The following is a 17,531-nucleotide window of genomic DNA, read 5'->3' on the forward strand; positions in this document are numbered from 1 at the left end:
ACAGTTGATGAACAGTTGGAAGTCAGCAGTAAGCTCAAGGAGGATCTTGATAACGCCAAGCAGGAGCTGAAAAATGGTCGTCTACAATGGCAAGAGGAGAAGTCTTCCCTCAAAGCAAGCCAGCTAAACAACTGTGACCACTTTCACTGCCAGGTTCAGGTCATCGCTTCCATTCGAGCACAAGAGCAGAAAGCAGTAAAACAGACACTGGAAAAAGCCCATGCTTTCTATCAAGCCCAGATGGACGAACAGAGAGCAGAGACGAACAGGATCGCAGCAGCTCTGAAAGAAACACAGGACCTGCTGCAGACTGCTCGTCCCGTTCAGCCTAAAACTACCACTGAGGAGGAGATGGAGGTATTCAAGAACCTCTGTCAGGCTACAGTTGATGAACAGTTGGAAGTCAGCAGTAAGCTCAAGGAGGATCTTGATAACGCCAAGCAGGAGCTGAAAAATGGTCGTCTACAATGGCAAGAGGAGAAGTCTTCCCTCAAAGCAAGCCAGCTAAACAACTGTGACCACTTTCACTGCCAGGTGCAGGTCATCGCTTCCATTCGAGCACAAGAGCAGAAAGCAGTAAAACAGACACTGGAAAAAGCCCAGGCTCTCAATAAAGCCCAGATGGACGAACAGAGAGCAGAGACGAACAGGATCGCAGCAGCTCTGAAAGAAACACAGGACCTGCTGGAGACTGCTCGTCACGTTCAGCCTAAAACTACCACCGAGGAGGAGATGGAGGTATTCAAGGCCCGCAGTCTGATGACAATTAATAAACAGTCAGATGAGAACAGTAAGCTCAAGGCAGCTTTTATCAAGGCTGAGAATGAGCTGAAGTATAGACAGCAACTGTGGCAAAAGGAGAGGTCTTCCTTCGTAAGCCAGAATGAAAAAGCCTCTGAACTTCAGACACAGGTGAAGATCACAGCTGATTTTGGAAGAATGGAGAGGGAGGCTAAGCAGACGCTGCAGAGATTCCAGGAAGCCCATGAAGGCCAGATGGACGAACAGAGAGCAGAGACCAGCAAGATCTTGGCAGTTCTGAAAAAGACTGCAGATCAGTTAGAAGCTGAGCATCTCAATTGTTTGGAACTGGCATCCTGCAATGCACACCTGCAAAAAACCTGCAGGGACCTCGATCATGCCCAGCTGAAGAACCTAGCTACTCTTCAAACATTGGAAGAGGAAACTACACAGATGTCCAAAAGAAACCGGGCGTCCCAAGCCAAGCTGGAGGAGCAGAGAGCGGAGACAAACGGGCTCAAAGTAGCCCGGAAAAAGTCAGAAGATATGTTCCAAAATGAGCGTCTTCTTTGGCAGCAGGAGAAGTCCCTCCTTCAGGCCACCGAAGAAGATCTTCAGAGCCAGATCAAGAACAAGCAGAAGAAGAAGAAGACATGGTTCAAACTCTTCTAATGCCCGGCTCCCCTACTGTCAAAACATCAGACAGTAAAACACTGATGCACATATACACACACACACACGTCTTCTTTGGCAGCAGAAGAAGTGATTTCTTCAGGCCACCAAAGAAGATCTTCAGAGCCAGATCAAGAACAAGCAGAAGAAGAAGAAGACATGGTTCAAACTCTTCTAATGCCCGGCTCCCCTACTGTCAAAACATCAGACAGTAAAACACTGATGCACATATACACACACACACACACACACACTTCTACCCTATCTACACACATACTTCTACCCTATCCCCACCCCCCCCTCCCCCCCGCACACACACACACACACACAGACACACATAGGCACACACTGATACTCCTCCGTGAATCGCCACCTTAACGTGGTGGAGGAGTTTGCGTGGCTCAGTGATCCTGGGAGCTATATGTTGTCCGGGGACCCTGGTAGGGTCTCCCAAGGCAAACAGGTCTCAGGGGAGAGCCCAGACTAAGAGCGGTTCAAAAATTATGAATAGCAGCCCACAGACTTCAGCCACCTCGGCCGGACCAGGGAAACCGGGGCACTCTCCCGGAGCCAGACCCAGGAGGGGAGCTCGTCAGCGGTGGCCGGGCCTTCGCCCATGGGGCTCAGCTTGAAGAAACAACATGGAGCAGCGACCCTGTGGACCCATCAGCCTCAGGGACAAGCATCTAAGCTTGTCCCTGAGGCTGATGGGTAAGCTTGTCCATGTGCTACAAGTTACACATTTATCTTTAATATCAAATGTATTATTGTTAGATGAATTAAGTGTCCAGTGCCATACAGTTTGTTTTGTCCAGTTTGACATCATATTCTTGTCATGTTCAATTTGAACATAGTTGAAGGAAATGATTTTAATAAAAGAGTTGAATTATTAATTGACACTTATATTCGTTCATTTTTCCACTAAATGTCCAATGACATCAGCACATTCATTATTCCAGTGTTATAGTTGTGGGTAATTATTAAAGCATCTTTTATTACCTACAAATAGACACCAAGATCATTCAAATCGGGGAAATACAGTTTTATTAAGAAAACTAATTTTCGGGAGGCCCAATTAGCGGCCATCTTGGATTTTTGAATGGCCAATCAGGCAGGTTTAACCAGATACCTCTGCAGAACAACTCCACCAAATGTCATGCTTGTATCATAAATTGTACGATTAATCTACTGTCTGCCCCACTACATAAAACATTACACGATCATTTATATCAGTATTTTAAGAGGATTTATATATTTTATTTTTTATATATATATGGTTTCATATAGTTTCATTTCTTTGCCATATTTTAAGGATCATGAGAAATCATTACATTCATAAATTCAAAGATAAACATTCAATCTGGTATCCATAGTAACGATGCCATGGAGGACTCCATGGATAGAATTCGTGATGACATCATCAGAATAGAAATCATCAGAATAGAATAGTCAAAATAAACCAGGCGTCCCAAGCCCAGCTGGAGGAGCAGAGAGCTGGGTGACTGATTGTGCACCATCTGCAACAGGTTGCCTTCAAAAATGTGCGAACTATGACCCCATGTTTGTCCTGGCTCTTTTGTACGCATGGCTAAACGTTGGTGTGAACACGGGAATGGTGATCCTTCTGTGGTCATCCCTGGTGCTCGAGTGTTTGCCCTCCTCAATACCAGCCGGGAGGTTTAAGAAACAACCGGGCCATTAGTTTTATCCCACACCCTCCTGGTGACATTCCAAGGTATAGGTTGAAGGCCAAAAACATACCAAAATATAATTACACAACACTGCATGGCAACCTCCATCCATCATTCCCTATCCTCACCATCCTTCATGGCTGCACAAGGTCATGGTGTAGAAAGATAATCCACACCGATGGAAGTGGTCAAAGCCAACCCTACTAGGGATGCAGGATGTTTATCATGGGGAGATTAAGCTGTCAGCTATAATTATAGATCCTTTTCCATTTCAGATACTTTGTTAGTCGTAGCCCACCAGCACTTCAATAATAATATCTACACTGACCACAAGCATCAGAGAGCCACAGCGAAAGATGCAAACCCAGCCTTAAAAACAACAACTGTGTCTTTGCCTTCTACTGTACTCTATTTTGCTATCATCCCTCAGGTTTAACTCGTCACTAAAACTGTGTCGTTTGTGTTGCTGAACTGCATTTAAACTCCATTATTTTGTGAATGCAGGGGATGAAGAGAAGCTACTCCAATCCTGTACAGATCTCTCTCCCTCATTTCATGGATAAGCAAAAGCTACGGGACACTACAAGCCATAAACAACCTGGCTATTAAAATAGGACATTTTAAAATGGTAAATTGTGAGGCGGGCTACATTTTCTTAATACTTTCTACTCACTGTCAAAAACCTCAAAATTTGGCATTTACGTCACGAGGCTGAATAAGAGTGATAAATGACTCATTCATTTGATTCACTTTCTTCATGATTTTTGAGGACGCAAGAAGGGGAAGTCACTTCATTAGGAAAGACTTGTTCCTTTTTTGATTCAGTTCCCGTAGATATTATAAATACACGACAACAATATTATATATGAAAACAGAATCTGTATTGTGCCCTACTTACATAGATTACAATCTAAATAAATAGAGAGAGAGAGAGCGAGACCGAGAGAGAGAGAGAGAGAGAGAAGGTTTCACAAATCATTGCATTTTCTTTCAAATACATGTGCCAAAATATAGACTTTTCCTTTTCCTAAAGTACCTTCCCTCCACTGTGCGGTACACTTATAGGAGTGGGTATTCTTTGCCTTGCACGTGTTTGCCTTTCCAAACCAGCTCTGACCATCAAGGGAAACCTCTGTTGTCATTCGATTGTGGACATTTCAGAGAGGCGTGTGTTCGATTACATTCTACATCTGGTTTATGTAACAGTTTGAGGTAACTGGCACAGACAGAACGGAAGTAATGAACATTTGCTGTGGAAGAACATAAAGGCATCCTCATTAATGTTCAAACAATATCATTAAGGAATCTTCTTGTTAGCATCTGATCATATTTGGGTGTGGCCTGCATCTCATTAGGCAATAGCTATACTAAGCTGTATGTGAAAGTCCAGGAATATTGTGTCTGTTTATTAACATAAACAAGATGAAGTTCTCACCCTTGAGCTTCAGCGCCTTTCAGTCTATGCTCTTCAGTGATCGTCTTTGAGTTTCCTTTTCCCAGTTGTTGTTATCATCCCTCTGTGTTCTTTCTGTCCTCACAGTGTTTGAGAGAAGTGTACAGAAGAGGAATGTTGAGTCAGATTTAGGAGGAGTTCTCGACACCCATTTCCTCTCAAGCTTCCCTGCATGCCCTCCCCCTTAAATTCGTGGTCTGGACCAACTCCGCACCAAGAATAACATTCCTCCAGACCTGCATAAGTACAGAACATTTCCCCAAAAGCTGTACTACTGATGTCCAATCTGCATTAAAGTTTGGAAAAAGCATGATGTCAGACTCTAGTGAAGGACAACTAGAATCACACATTTGAAACACAATTGTCACAACTGTAACGGTGCTAGATGTGTGAGCTGGCAATTATTACATCATGTATTATTAAAGCCACACAGAGCTGCACATGTACTCATACTATTGCGCCTGCTATGCAGCTTGGCATTAAGACCACAGCAGTATTTTCAGAGTGAGGTGATTGAAAGGCAGGAAGTAAGGGCGGGGTTGTGCCCACTTTTGACTGTAAATGTGCAGGAAATCTCAGACCACCCAAGACACAACACACAGTAATTAATCCTAAATGTAAAGGGAGGGGAATTTATCTCCCCAAGAAACTCCCAGCTAATGCTGTTTGTTCTTCATATTCATTGCAATTACAGATTTAGTGTAGCAGTAATATTTCTTGAATTAACCAATACGCTGTGGTGGACCAAGTAGTCAGATCCTTTACTTTAGTAAAAGCAGCAATACCACACTGTCACATTCCCCATTAGAAAGAACAGTCCAGCATTCAAACTGTTACTCAAGTGCAATTAGTTAAAAGTATGTACAAATAGTAGGAAAAAATGGCCACTGAGTGAAATACTATTATACATTTTATCAAGGGGTATTATGAATGCTGCATAAATGAGCAGGCAGCATTTCATTGTTGCAGCCATCAAGGTGGTTCTGAAACATAATAATCAGTTATATATACAGTATGTTGCGTAGTTTAATTTGTGACAAGGCATAATCACAAGTTTTGTACATAAAATCTTCCTTTTTAAAGTAGTCTTTTTTTAAAATCTCAATTGCAGTGGAGTGGAAATACAATGTAGAAATGGAAATACTCAAGTTAAGTACCTCAAATTTAGAAAAGGACTTTACCAAAAGCGTTACATTCCACCACTGCCAGTGGAGGTATCCCATAATTGTACTCACTAAGATTTATGAAACGGAGTCTTACACAAAGCATTGTTTCTACTGAGGTTTAATTTAAACTATTCACAACGATAACGATCCTTCAAGACTCCTTCACGGACCCACGGAAAACGCAAGATCACAGTGCTGTACTGTTACTAACAGAACGTCGCACCATCACTTATTCCCACCACAGACCATGAAACGTCGCTGTACATTCCTTCAACATCTGCCCGCATCACGTGTCCACACTTTGTCTCGGGTTTTGACGTGAAAGTTTTGAGTATTTAACCCCAAAGTGTGCGGGAGTAACGTTTGCGTGAGTGCGTCACTGTTTGTCATGGACCGTTATTACCGTCGGACAACGGGGAGAGACTCGAATGTTTACGTCGCACGGGGAGCTCCGTGAGGGCTGATGTTCGGTGTGAAGAGTTTATGTCGGACTTTAAAAAAAAAAAGAAAAAAAAAAGACAATAATAATTAATGCTGACAAGTGATTGCAAACGGTCGAAAGTTGGATCAAAATGGATCAACCAGAGGTAACGTTGCCTAACGCATTCTACGTTGTCTTCGTATAGCGTCAGTTTATATCTAGCGAGCTAAAACCGAGTACAACTTTAACGACAGACTAACGTTAGAATGCGTGATGCAATCACACTAACGCAACTTAGTTCACACTGCAACGTTATCACGCAACCGTATCGTCAGTTTGTTCCAGCCAGGGGCGGACTGGCCATCGGGGATACCGGGGGAATCCCCGGTAGGCCGACGGGGTTTGGGCCGGTCTCTGACATCGCCGGCCCGACTATATTATATGCTTCACAGAACACGTTCAATTGACTCTAATACCGAAAGTCAATAATCAGTGAAAACTGTATCAACAGTATAGACTGACATTATACTACTCCTCGCGATCTGAGACGCAATAGCACGGCTGGACACTACGGTGCTTTTAAAAACTTTTCTCCATAACCGCGGTCTGCGCCGTGCGCTCGTGCCGGGCGACGGTCGGGGCGGGGCCGGCGCAGGTGCGAATGGCCGCTGTAGACCGGCGAAATACAGGGGCGGCTCGACTGTCACGGCGTCCATGAATCGAGAAGGACTTCTTACTGGAACTGAAACGATGTACTGGGATTAAATTCTTTGTCAACAAAGAATTTGGTAAGTGACAAACTGCGTTTGTTTTTTTTACATCTGCAGTAACGTTTTTATGAATAATATTTGATGGCTCGTGCTCTTGTGTGGTGGAATGCGTGGATCCGCTGCAGGTCTGCTGGATTGATGTGCTTTGTTGTCATATGAATATATGTGACTGGTTCTTATGACTTTGTGGCTGTCCTTGTGTTAATTACGTTGATTTGACCATGCGTTGTCAGTTATTGACGTAGCGTCCCGTCACGGATTCATGTATCTGCAGCTTGCGTCACTCGCTCAGAGACAAGCCGTTTTGAGTGCGAGCTAGCAGCATGGCACCGGTACCAAAACGTAAATCCTTTAAAGGTGGAGCTGAAAAGCTCAGGGAGAAAAAGAAGAGATATCTGGAGGAAGGTGCATCAAAATATTTAAAAATCTCTGACTTATTTGGGAAACCACCGACTGGTGACAGTGTTGATGGTAAGTTGTGGCATTGACTTGGCCAATGTTAGCTTGCTTTTCACAGATGAGGTAGTGTTCGGCTACAAGCTAGCCTAGCTAACGTTAGCTAGATAAATGATAAATGTCCAAAATTGAGACCGTTATGATCTGGTCAAATAAGCAAGCTGGCGCTGTTCGCATCATCGAGATTATTTAATTTAACATGTTAGCCGTAGTTACTTGCTTACAATCGATGAGCAAGCTATCCATGGTGGTAGTTGTAAAGAGGGCAATCTTATCATTTCTAATAATTTATGTCAAATAATGTTTAAGTTAACCAGCTCTCAACAGCACCTGGAGGCTTTTATGTTGATGGCTACTCAGACAGATGTTTTGCAGATGCTGGACAGTGAGAAAATCATAGACGGTGTTGCAGAAAAGAGTGAGCTGCTGCAAAAACTACTCGTGTAGTGAGGTAATAATAACACATGAGTATACTGATATTGTTTTTTATTACTATGTGACTATAATGCACCTGGGCTGGCAGAGTTAGTTTAGGTTCTGTTACTTAACTTATTGTTTTGTTATGCACCTTCAACACCCCTACACATACACACACACACAATCACACACCCAGCATGCAACACTACTGATACCACTGATGTTCACACCCCATCGTATGTTCTGTTCATTTCAATATAGTTCAAACTAATTCTACCCTCTGATTCCAGTTTCTTTATTGTGTGGTCTTTCTCTGCTGACATTCATTCCTTAAGGCTCTGTAGTTATACGTATAACCATCTGATACTAGCCCAAAGTTCAGCATATTCATCGAGCAAACTACTACCTTGGAGTATTATTATAAAAAAAAACATATATGATGTAATTTCTTTGTAATCATCGAAAATAATGTTAAGTGTATGGGTATTTTTCCAAGTAGGCCACTGACATCGATACGTGCGATGCATTGAGTGGGCCGGTCTGACAGTAAACTCCCGGGCCACTTTTTTCCCCCAGTCCGCCCCTGGTTCCAGCTCCCTTGTTTACACTAAGTGAAGATTGTTATGCTGCTCCATTCCATCAAATGGAAATCCAAAAATGTCTTGTGCATCCTGTATCACATATTCTCCTATTCATTTTCCTCCTGATACAGTTTGCATCTTTACTATAATTTGTAATGCAGAGCTGCTGGTTTTCCTGAAAGTGTGGGTGCAGAGCATGATTACAATAACCGAGCTTGCAGGGGTTAACGTAAACACACGAAACAAAGTGGGGTCATTTCTTGTTTTGTTTTATTATTCAGTTATTCCAAGTTTCAGACCACCACAGATAAACATGGAAGAGGCTGTTCATGGCAATGCCAGCTGTCTTCACAGAGAAAGAGAGACAGCTGTTCCCAAAATGTGCAAATAACTTCAGCCACAGCCAAGAGAAGTGTCACATGTCTCACTCTAGTTCAGAGCAGGGGAGCCTTCATTCATAGATTATTTTGAGAAGCCTCTTGTCATTTTGAGATGTAGGTTAACATGTAAGTATGATAAACACAAGGTTAACAATCACCTAATCGTATCCTAAAACATTGTTTAGCCTATGTATTTTAATCATACATATTATCATCTTCAGCTTCCCATTACAGGAAGTGAACTGAAGTTGGAAGGTGAGATTAAAACAATCCATCTCAATGATATCGTATCAACACAGTAAAATGACATAATGCCAACGTCATTACAATGAGAGACTGGCGATGTAAATCAGTTTCTCCTCCAACAGTGCAGATAACAATGCAAGTAGCCCTTTCTAAGTATGAGATATGGTGGGTTGTCTGTGACCATGTCCACCACATGTCCCCCATACCATCCCTAGAAGGAGCTGGAGCAGATGGCCACATGGTTCAGCGAGGAGGGACTCGCTCCTGACTCCCCGAAGGAGGCTCAGCTGTGTTTGCTATGGAGTGCCCTCCAGCGCACAAGGAGCCGTCTTAACAGTGTGACATGGAACTTGGACACCCAGCGCTCACAACACTTAGCAGAGATGGCAGAGGTAAGTCATCACTGAATTACCAGTGACGTCACCATTTTGTCAAGAAGAGAAAGAATAGCTGAGCGTCTGTGTCGGCCTTCTGTCTCGTCTGTAAGGTACGCAAGTCCCTGGAGCAGATCCGAATCTTCACAGAGCACAAAGATGTTTTGACTCAGGAGGTACAAGATGAAAACGATCAGCTCAAGGACCAGCTGGGACGCGTAATATCCCTTCAAGGTTGGACATTTTTACCTATACACTACCTACAAATAAGAATAATCCAACAGCAAGAGCAGTAGATACATCATTAAAACGTCTGGATTTGCATCTGCACGATGACAAAAATAGTCTCTTCAAATTGTTGTATTTTCTCCCAATAGCTTAACAGTATATATTTTGAGAAGAACATGCAGGTATTTTGTCTCATACACTGAAGGCTCTCTTCTTTTTAATGTATCATTTGCAAGTTATTTTTGGCAACAAAAGCCATGTTAGCTGTCCCATCTTGTTGGACAATTTGATAAGACATATCATACCTGTAGTTGATGGAGTGGTTAACCAAATGTACATTTTCCAAACCAACTGTCATGGTGCGTGAGGATGGGGCAGCAAGGAATAAGACCCAAATGCAGACAATAGGGCAGACAAGAGCAGCTCAAGGTACATACGTTTACTGGCCTGGGTAGAAAGTCTGAACAGGTGTAACTGAGACAGGTAACAGGAAGGGGGCAGACAGGCAGACATAACCAGAGTCTGGTTCGAGAGACATGTTGCAGGCTTCAAGGGCTGGAAATCAGCGGCACAACTCTGACAATCTGGTGGGGGAATGAGTGGAAAAGGGCTGGTTATATACTGCAGGGCTGATGAGTGAAAGTGGAAACAGGTGATCAGGCGACTGTGACATGTGGGAAAGTCGGAAGGCATCTGGTGGATGGATGTGGAATGGCAATGCAGGGGGAAGTGGGAATGTGGCAGACCCCAGACACCCCCCAGTCCACATTTTCAGATCATATTATATGTATATCTTACTCTGTCAATATCCTCTGTTGTGATAGATTCCCAGATAAGTGAGGTGGCTAAGATGCTATACCAGCAGGGTCTCACAGAGTTGATTCACAGCAACCCCAGTGAGCAGGTGGCCTACCTCCTGGTGGAGAGAGCCTCCCTGCTTGAGTCGAGTGAGGATCCTAACAATCTGACGGGTGATGGAAACACAGCCAGCCTGCTGGGGACTGAAGCCCAGGCATTGAATAGCAACGCAAACCAGGTTAGAGGAATAGATGTTTTTGTCTTCTTCATTTAAAAGGGCATGCTGTACACATACCGGGCAAAGACTTACTCTGCGATCTAATGTTGTTCCACAGTCTTCCCACAAGTGGGCACCACGTCATGGCCAGAGCCCATGGAAGAGACTCTTTGGACTCCACAAAGCTTCACAGAGCAAACACACTTGTATTCCTGTACGTCTGTTTATCTACAGTAATATTTCTGCATCCCATACTAACAAACACTAAAAACTGCACTCAGGTCAGTTGCAAAATCAGGGACAATAAACCACAGTGACTTCATTTTGTGTATCCCGACGTGCACGCTTGAATATGAGGATCTCTTTTGCATGTTTTCCATTAAAAACTTCTGTTCAGCAGCATCCACATTAACTGCAACCTTTTGTTTTTGTTCCAGTGTTATTAAGCTCTGTTACCAGCTCACGCTAGGGAACTTTGCATGGCAGAAGATATTCAAGATACTACACCACTGATGCATCTTGATTCAGTGCACTCCTCAAGGTCTCTTGTCTGTTTTTACATGCATTTATGAACACTTCTTTTTTTTAATTTTTATTAATTGGTTCTCTTCATTGTAGGGCAATCACTTCACTGTTGCTCAGGTGCTCTTTCCCTCTCTCTTTAGATTGAGGCCAGGCATTTGGCTGGCCAGACAAGCAGCGTTGAGAGGGAATGTTCCCGTCTGGAGCGGGACCTGGAGGAGGCCTCCCGCCGGCTGGCCATGGCCCACAATGAGATCCGGCGTTTGACTGATGAGCTGGAGTCTGCTCATTTGACCCAAAGAGCTTATGGTGGGAGATATGTATCAGCTACTTCGAAGCAGACTGTGTTTTTTTCACCATGATAAAACACAGTCTGCTTCTAACTCGCTCATAAAGTTAAGTCAAGTTTCCCAACACTGCTAGGAAACAAAACATCACTAACTTTCAGCATAATCCTTTCTATATACTGTATATTACCAGCATTCAGAAGTTATTTTACCATCATACAATATCCAAACAGACTCTGAACTTAAACTGAAGTTACCACCAACTTCCACTGCTCTGAACTGAAGAGGAAACTCTGGCAGCAACTTTGAGTTTATTCTAACGTCTGTGCTTCTTAGAACCTGAGCTGCAGGCAGCACAGCAGGAGGTAGATGAACTCCGGCAGGAAGTACAAAAACTGAAGAGCTATGGTAAGAATTATTTTTCATGTGTATTCTTTAGTCTGTTTCCAAAGAATTGCCAGATGTTACCGAGCTTATATTGGGTGTAAAAGGCAGACAGGATACAAGCTACAATCCACCACACAGCTCAGATGAATCTATTCCGTATACTTACTCACACAGGCTGGAGATTATCCCAGCATGCACTGGGTGAGAGGCAAGGAACACACTGGACATGTCACCAGTCTATTACACACGTAAACAAACAGTCACACTCGTATTCCCACCGCTAAGACAGTTTACTCTTTCAATTTCACTCAACCTGCAGGGGCCAGATGTATAAAATATGTGTACGCACAAAACACACGCATACTCCTTTGCCCTACACATAACTGATATTTATTTAGGATGTCAGTAGTTTCGTCATTTTGTGTCAGGCTTGTGCATGTGCAAATGCCACACAGAAATGCCAACCTGACTGAGCCACCTCGCTGCCCTAGATCTGAGACTCACTACAATATTTACATTTTTTGTTAAATCATATAAAAAAGTGCCCAAAAAAACCCAACCTAAATGATCAAAGTTTGTATTTTCAGTATGCAAAATGTTAGAATACTCACAAGCGAGCAGCATTTCACAGCCAAGAATGCGTGATAACAGTGAAATTATTAACATGTATTATTTATAATCAGATAAGTGCATCATCTGACTTTACTTCAAAAGAAATAGTGGAACTGAGAAAGGCCAAAGAGCTGAACGATCGCCTGGACCTTGAGATCAGAGCCTTGAGGAGCCGGGTACGCACCCTGGATGCTGAGAAAAGTTCTCTGCAGCAGATGGTAAGATAGATGCTGGGATAAGGTACTTTATCAGTAACACTTTATCAGTAAACATTATTTTCCACACTTTTTTGCAGCACACACTTTCGACTTTCCGTAAGAGAATAAGCAAGCATTGATAGTTCTAGTAGGAACCACACACTTCACTCTCATTGATGCTCTCAGCTGGTAAGTCGTTATTAATTGTACGAGGGTGGAAGAAGGTCCTAATTTTGCCCTCAGTTGTGCAGACTAAGGCAGTTATTTCACTCTACTTTATTTCAAACTGTGGGCCCATATTAAAATTGGAGCTAAATCCCACTTTTTGGAGAGTGTGTGTGTTCTGCATGTTGTAAAGCTCGCTAAACCTGAACAAAGTGCATCGTTAAGTACGGTTTCCCTTTTCTAAGGTATAATGTTCATGACTCTAATTCTGGCAACATTGATGTCTCAAACAGTTGTGCATTTGCCCTGTACATTTGTGGGAATAATAAATAATAAAATAATAATAAAAGCGCTCTACAGATAATAACTCAGCCAATGGACTGTTAGTGTTTACATTCACATTCATTCTGTTTACATTCACATTCATTCTGTTCGCTGAGACTTGTGTTTGTATAGCACAGCATCTATTCAATGTGTATGGTGTGGAAATACAGATCAATGACCATTGACCATTGATGTGTACCAATGGTTTTCCTGTTTGCTCAACCAACAGACGGGAACCATTGTACATTAATTGGCATTCATTTTGACAATTAAATCATCTTCTTTCAAGCAAAAAGAACCAAAATTTCACTGGCTCCAGCTTCTCAGATGTGAAGATTTGTTAATTTTTGTTGACAATATAGTAAACTGAGCACATTTAGATATAAAGATAACAGGCTCTGTAAATGACCAAAGAAATATTTTTTTTTATTTAATCCAACAGTACCTCCGCAGCCCACTAGATGACGCTCTGAGGCCCACCAGTGGGTCCTGTGGTAGAGAACAGCTGTTGTAGCTGATGCTATGCTGATAGCTCAATGATTACTTGATTGGCTGAGGAAATGGATCAGCAGATGATTCTGTAATGACAATGAGTTGCAGCCCTACTGTACTGTGTATGCGTTTGTCTCAGGCGGTGTCTCTGCAGGAGCAGCCGCAGCTCCACACTGAGCAGGTTCAGGCCAACGGGGCCACAGAGCTGGCCGGAGTAAGCCTCACTGTGGAAACAAATATCTGTTTTAGCTGTTCAAAAGCCACAGTATGCTCTGTTCAAAGACAAGTGCTGATTGAAATCACATTTAGAGACACTTCTCTTTTTCTTTTTTTTTTGTCAGCACGACCATTAAAAGTCTTTAAAATCCCGACACTCAGCCTCACTCACTTTCATATTTTTTCCCAGGTTTTTTCTCTGCAGAGGGAGGTGGAGCGGCTGGAGTCAGCCCTGCAGGAGCAGCAGCTCCTCACTGAGCAGGATCAAGCCAACCTGGTTAATGAGTTACCTACAGTATGCTTGCCTGTACACATTCTTGAGCATTACATAAGATTTCACTGCTATCAGCAACTCAAACAGACTCCAACTGGATTTTGTGTCAAAGATCAAAGGTTAATCTTCATGCGCATGGATCGCTGCGCAAAGAAGTTGAGCTGAACAGGCTTGAATGACTGACCTGGCCTTATTCTTGTCAAACACAGTGTCAACGCCATTGGTATTAACAAGTGTGACTCATGGAATGAAGTTGGAGTCAATACATGCGTGAATATTGATCTTGTTGTGTCTCCAGTCCCAGACAACCAAATTGATTCAGAGCGATGAGATCTGCAGAGATTTACAAAATAAACTCAGCGCTCAGTCGGCATGCCTTTTGAAAGCAGAGTCAGAAGTGAGTGATTCACAGTATCAAGACATGGACTACAATGGCCTTTGTTCCTATTACATGATGTCAAAACCTCTTATCCTTTCAGGTGCATTCCCTCAAGCAGCAGCTGGATACTTCCCATTATGACCTGGATAACCTCATAGCTACCATCTATACCAAAGAAAACAATGTTCAGGATGAAAAGTAGGCGATTCTACCCCCACACACCATCCAGCAGCTGCTGTATGGGCACACTAACTCTCAATGTTGCAGTAACACATGGGTTAGTGAAGGTTTGTGTGTGTGTTTGAAGGCTGTGGAAGGAAAACGGGCAACATTTTGAAAACGCTCACTGTCAGCTGAAAGATGATAAAGAGCTACAGACACAACTACAGCTGCTGCAGAACAACGACAACACACTGCGTAAGGTAATTTGTTATACATTTGACTATATTGGAGAACTGGTCATTTATCAGGACTGGTTGCGTATTATAAGTTCCATTCATTGTGCGACTGTTGGCCAGTACTAAAGGGCAGAAACCGTTGCCAACCACTTCAAAAGCTAAAGAAAAGCTGTAAATTCATTTCAATGTGCCAGCTTGAGTTGCTAATTGATGACGTGCATTGTACATGCACGTGACGGTTCATTCCTATCCTTGCTGATGTCTGTATTTCGGACCGCAGGAGTGTCCTGATTATCAAGAAGCAGTAAAGACTCTGTTGGCCACCCAAGACGAGTGTGAGACACTCAAGAGGGAGACCTGTGAAACCCTTAAATGCCTCGACAAAGAGCGGAGGTAACTAAATAAAAAACACAATTTAAAGCTTGATGAAACTGTAATATTTTATTTATCCAATAATATTTGTACGTGTCAACGAACAACAACTTTGACACTGGTGACAACATGTGACAATGTCCCTTCATAGCACAATATGATGATAATATATGTTGCGTGGCTTTCTTTTGCCACGGTTAAATCGTCATTTAATATAATGAATAGAAGTAATGTGTTACTTTGGTCCATCTTCTTACAGTAAATACCATGAAGTGATGGAAAAGCACAAGGCAAAACTGTGTCGAGCCAAACAGAAATGTGATGAGGAAACAACATGGCGTGATGAGAAGATAAAGAACCTGGAGCGGCAGCTGTCCTTGAGTTCCCATTCGTTATCGAAGGTAAATCTAGAGCTTTGTCCTACTTCACACAAAATAAACTATGTTCGAGGTGGGGCACCTGGATTTTTGTGATATGTTCCGGCAGTATTGTTGTATCTCATATTTTATGGTTTCAAATTGAATCAATCACTAATTCCAATTGTTTTTCTTTTCCAGGAAAAAGAGCTTACCATAAGTATTACTGTGGAAAATGAGAAACTACTTGTTGAGAGGAGAAGGCTACTACAACAGCTAAATGAGGAGGAGCACAACAAGAGAGCCAGTAATCTAACAGCCTCTTTGTCCAAATGCAGGTACTTAACTCAAACAGCCAACACTTAGCTGTATGATTCCAAAGAGTCCACACATCATGTTCAGTGGATTACTGCAGATTTACCAAATGTGTGATCACTGACAAAGAAGAGGCTTTGTATTGATCTCAAGGGTGGACTTTCTAGAGATGGAAAACAAGAAACTAGGAAACAAAATACTCCGCATGTCCAATCAGCTAGCTGTCCTGGAACGCACCCTGCAATCACTCCACTTTGCTGAGGTACGGGGCACAGCCAAGTCTCCTTTATCTTTAACCATAATAATATGTTATACAAATAACATGCTCACAGTGATAATGCTAACATGTCGGTTATTGTTTAGCAGGTGTAACGTAGACCATGTTCACCAATTTAATTTAGCCTGTTAGCATGATTGTTTATGTGTATATGTGACAGTTCATTATTTACGTTGTAGAAAGTGTAGGACCGTATGAGTGTTACTTCTGTCCACTCCCTTTTTGGGACATCAAATATTAATTTAGTTTATTTATAATCAGCTGTATATGTTTATTGTTCATTCAATTTGTAATTCTTGAGTTTTTTTTTTGTTATTTGTAACATGTTTAAAATAAATCTAACTTTCGGTGATTAGCACTAAAGACAAAGTACAGCTTGGTCTGATTGTTTTCAAGTTTGGTCGTAAACCAAAAGGATTGTAAACATTTTGACCAGATGAAAAGCCAACCAACATCACCATTCCAAGGGCCATGCAGCTAAAACAAAAAATGGAGACACAACTTTTCAATTCATGTTTTTTTGTAATTTACAAAGCCAGTTATTTTACATCTAAATGTACTCGCATATAAATAAAGAACATAGTAATTCAAATAAAGTATAATTTCAATGACTGGTTGTATTTGAATATCACCAAAGCCAATCACCACACATCATCAGAGACAAACGTGTTTTGTCACCGTGACCCAACATTGCCTTGAATGAAGTGACACAAGATCACTTTTTGAAAGATAAGAGTGATGTGGGAGACAAACATGCGCTGTTAAAACATGTGTGGCGAGGCAGTGATGGGTGAGGGCAAGCAGAGTATTTATTTTGGTCATTACAGATGACAGGTACATGACAAATATTTACGGCCAAGTTTATTTTTACCTTTTTCTTTAAGTCATTCTAGGTTTTGTTTTTTTCAGAATTTGCAAATAAAGTTTTAGCAATCATAAGTTACAAAAGGTTGAGAATCTCTGATTTACTGTATATTATTGACTGTGGTCATTGTAAGACAACTTTTTATTGTTATTAGGAACTGAAGAAAACATCTGATCGTATGCAGGACACATTGGACAAAACTCAGAGAAAGCAGACAGATGTGACTTCCTCCCGTCACCGTTTCATCTCTGGGCCTCTTTCTCGATCAGAGACGAGCTACCTGAATCTAACCTCCGCTCAGAGACACTCAGACCCCTCGACTCCCCCGGCTGCCCTCAGCAACTCAGACAGTACGTCTTCCTAAGATGTACCGTCTCTCTGCAACATGAATATACTGTACAGAAATATGTAAATAAATTCAGTTGATAAACCAAATACCAGAAGAATGTCCCTTTCTCTGTCTTTGTCTTTTCATTTGGTTT

At 42.2% G+C, this 17,531-nt stretch overlaps 2 protein-coding genes across 9 annotated transcripts in view; one reads left to right on the forward strand and one right to left on the reverse strand.

The window, feature by feature from the left end:
* The window catches only part of LOC306775126 (epithelial membrane protein 3-like), a 9,804-nt gene extending 5,142 nt beyond the window's left edge, over positions 1-4,662 (reverse strand). For both annotated transcript variants that reach the window (XM_079265382.1, XM_079265383.1), the window contains exon 1: positions 4,540-4,662. The gene's annotated coding sequence lies outside the window, so the exon portion shown is untranslated. The remainder of the gene's footprint in view (positions 1-4,539) is intronic.
* A 1,458-nt stretch (positions 4,663-6,120) lies between these two features.
* On the forward strand, positions 6,121-17,461 carry LOC306775193 (coiled-coil domain-containing protein 30-like). Of its 7 annotated transcripts, XM_079265490.1 has the most exons (18): positions 6,121-6,932; positions 7,746-7,821; positions 9,210-9,386; positions 9,482-9,602; positions 10,421-10,632; positions 10,730-10,825; positions 11,277-11,442; positions 11,757-11,828; positions 12,522-12,637; positions 14,004-14,108; positions 14,386-14,484; positions 14,567-14,664; positions 14,774-14,888; positions 15,145-15,257; positions 15,496-15,637; positions 15,794-15,930; positions 16,061-16,169; positions 17,204-17,461. In XM_079265490.1, exons 3-18 carry the CDS (start codon positions 9,225-9,227, stop codon positions 17,411-17,413), a joined length of 2,073 nt encoding a protein of 690 aa, XP_079121616.1. In that variant the 5' UTR covers positions 6,121-6,932; positions 7,746-7,821; positions 9,210-9,224; the 3' UTR covers positions 17,414-17,461. The 7 variants fall into 7 exon arrangements, with proteins under 7 accessions (XP_079121616.1, XP_079121617.1, XP_079121618.1 ...); XM_079265491.1 differs by lacking the exon at positions 7,746-7,821; XM_079265492.1 differs by lacking the exon at positions 7,746-7,821 and having other exon boundaries at positions 9,213-9,386.
* Positions 17,462-17,531: the final 70 nt, after the last annotated feature.

The sequence above is a fragment of the Melanostigma gelatinosum genome (genome assembly GCF_949748355.1).
Source record: "Melanostigma gelatinosum genome assembly, chromosome: 3".
Taxonomy (NCBI): Eukaryota; Metazoa; Chordata; class Actinopteri; order Perciformes; family Zoarcidae; genus Melanostigma; species Melanostigma gelatinosum.

What these genes read in the sequence shown, in the direction of transcription:
- LOC306775193 (XM_079265488.1), top strand. An exon ending in ACGCGTAATATCCCTTCAAG is followed by an intron (nt 9,603 to 10,420) that starts GTTGGACATTTT and finishes CTGTTGTGATAG; the next exon opens with ATTCCCAGATAAGTGAGGTG. An exon ending in AATCACTCCACTTTGCTGAG is followed by an intron (nt 16,170 to 17,203) that starts GTACGGGGCACA and finishes TATTGTTATTAG; the next exon opens with GAACTGAAGAAAACATCTGA.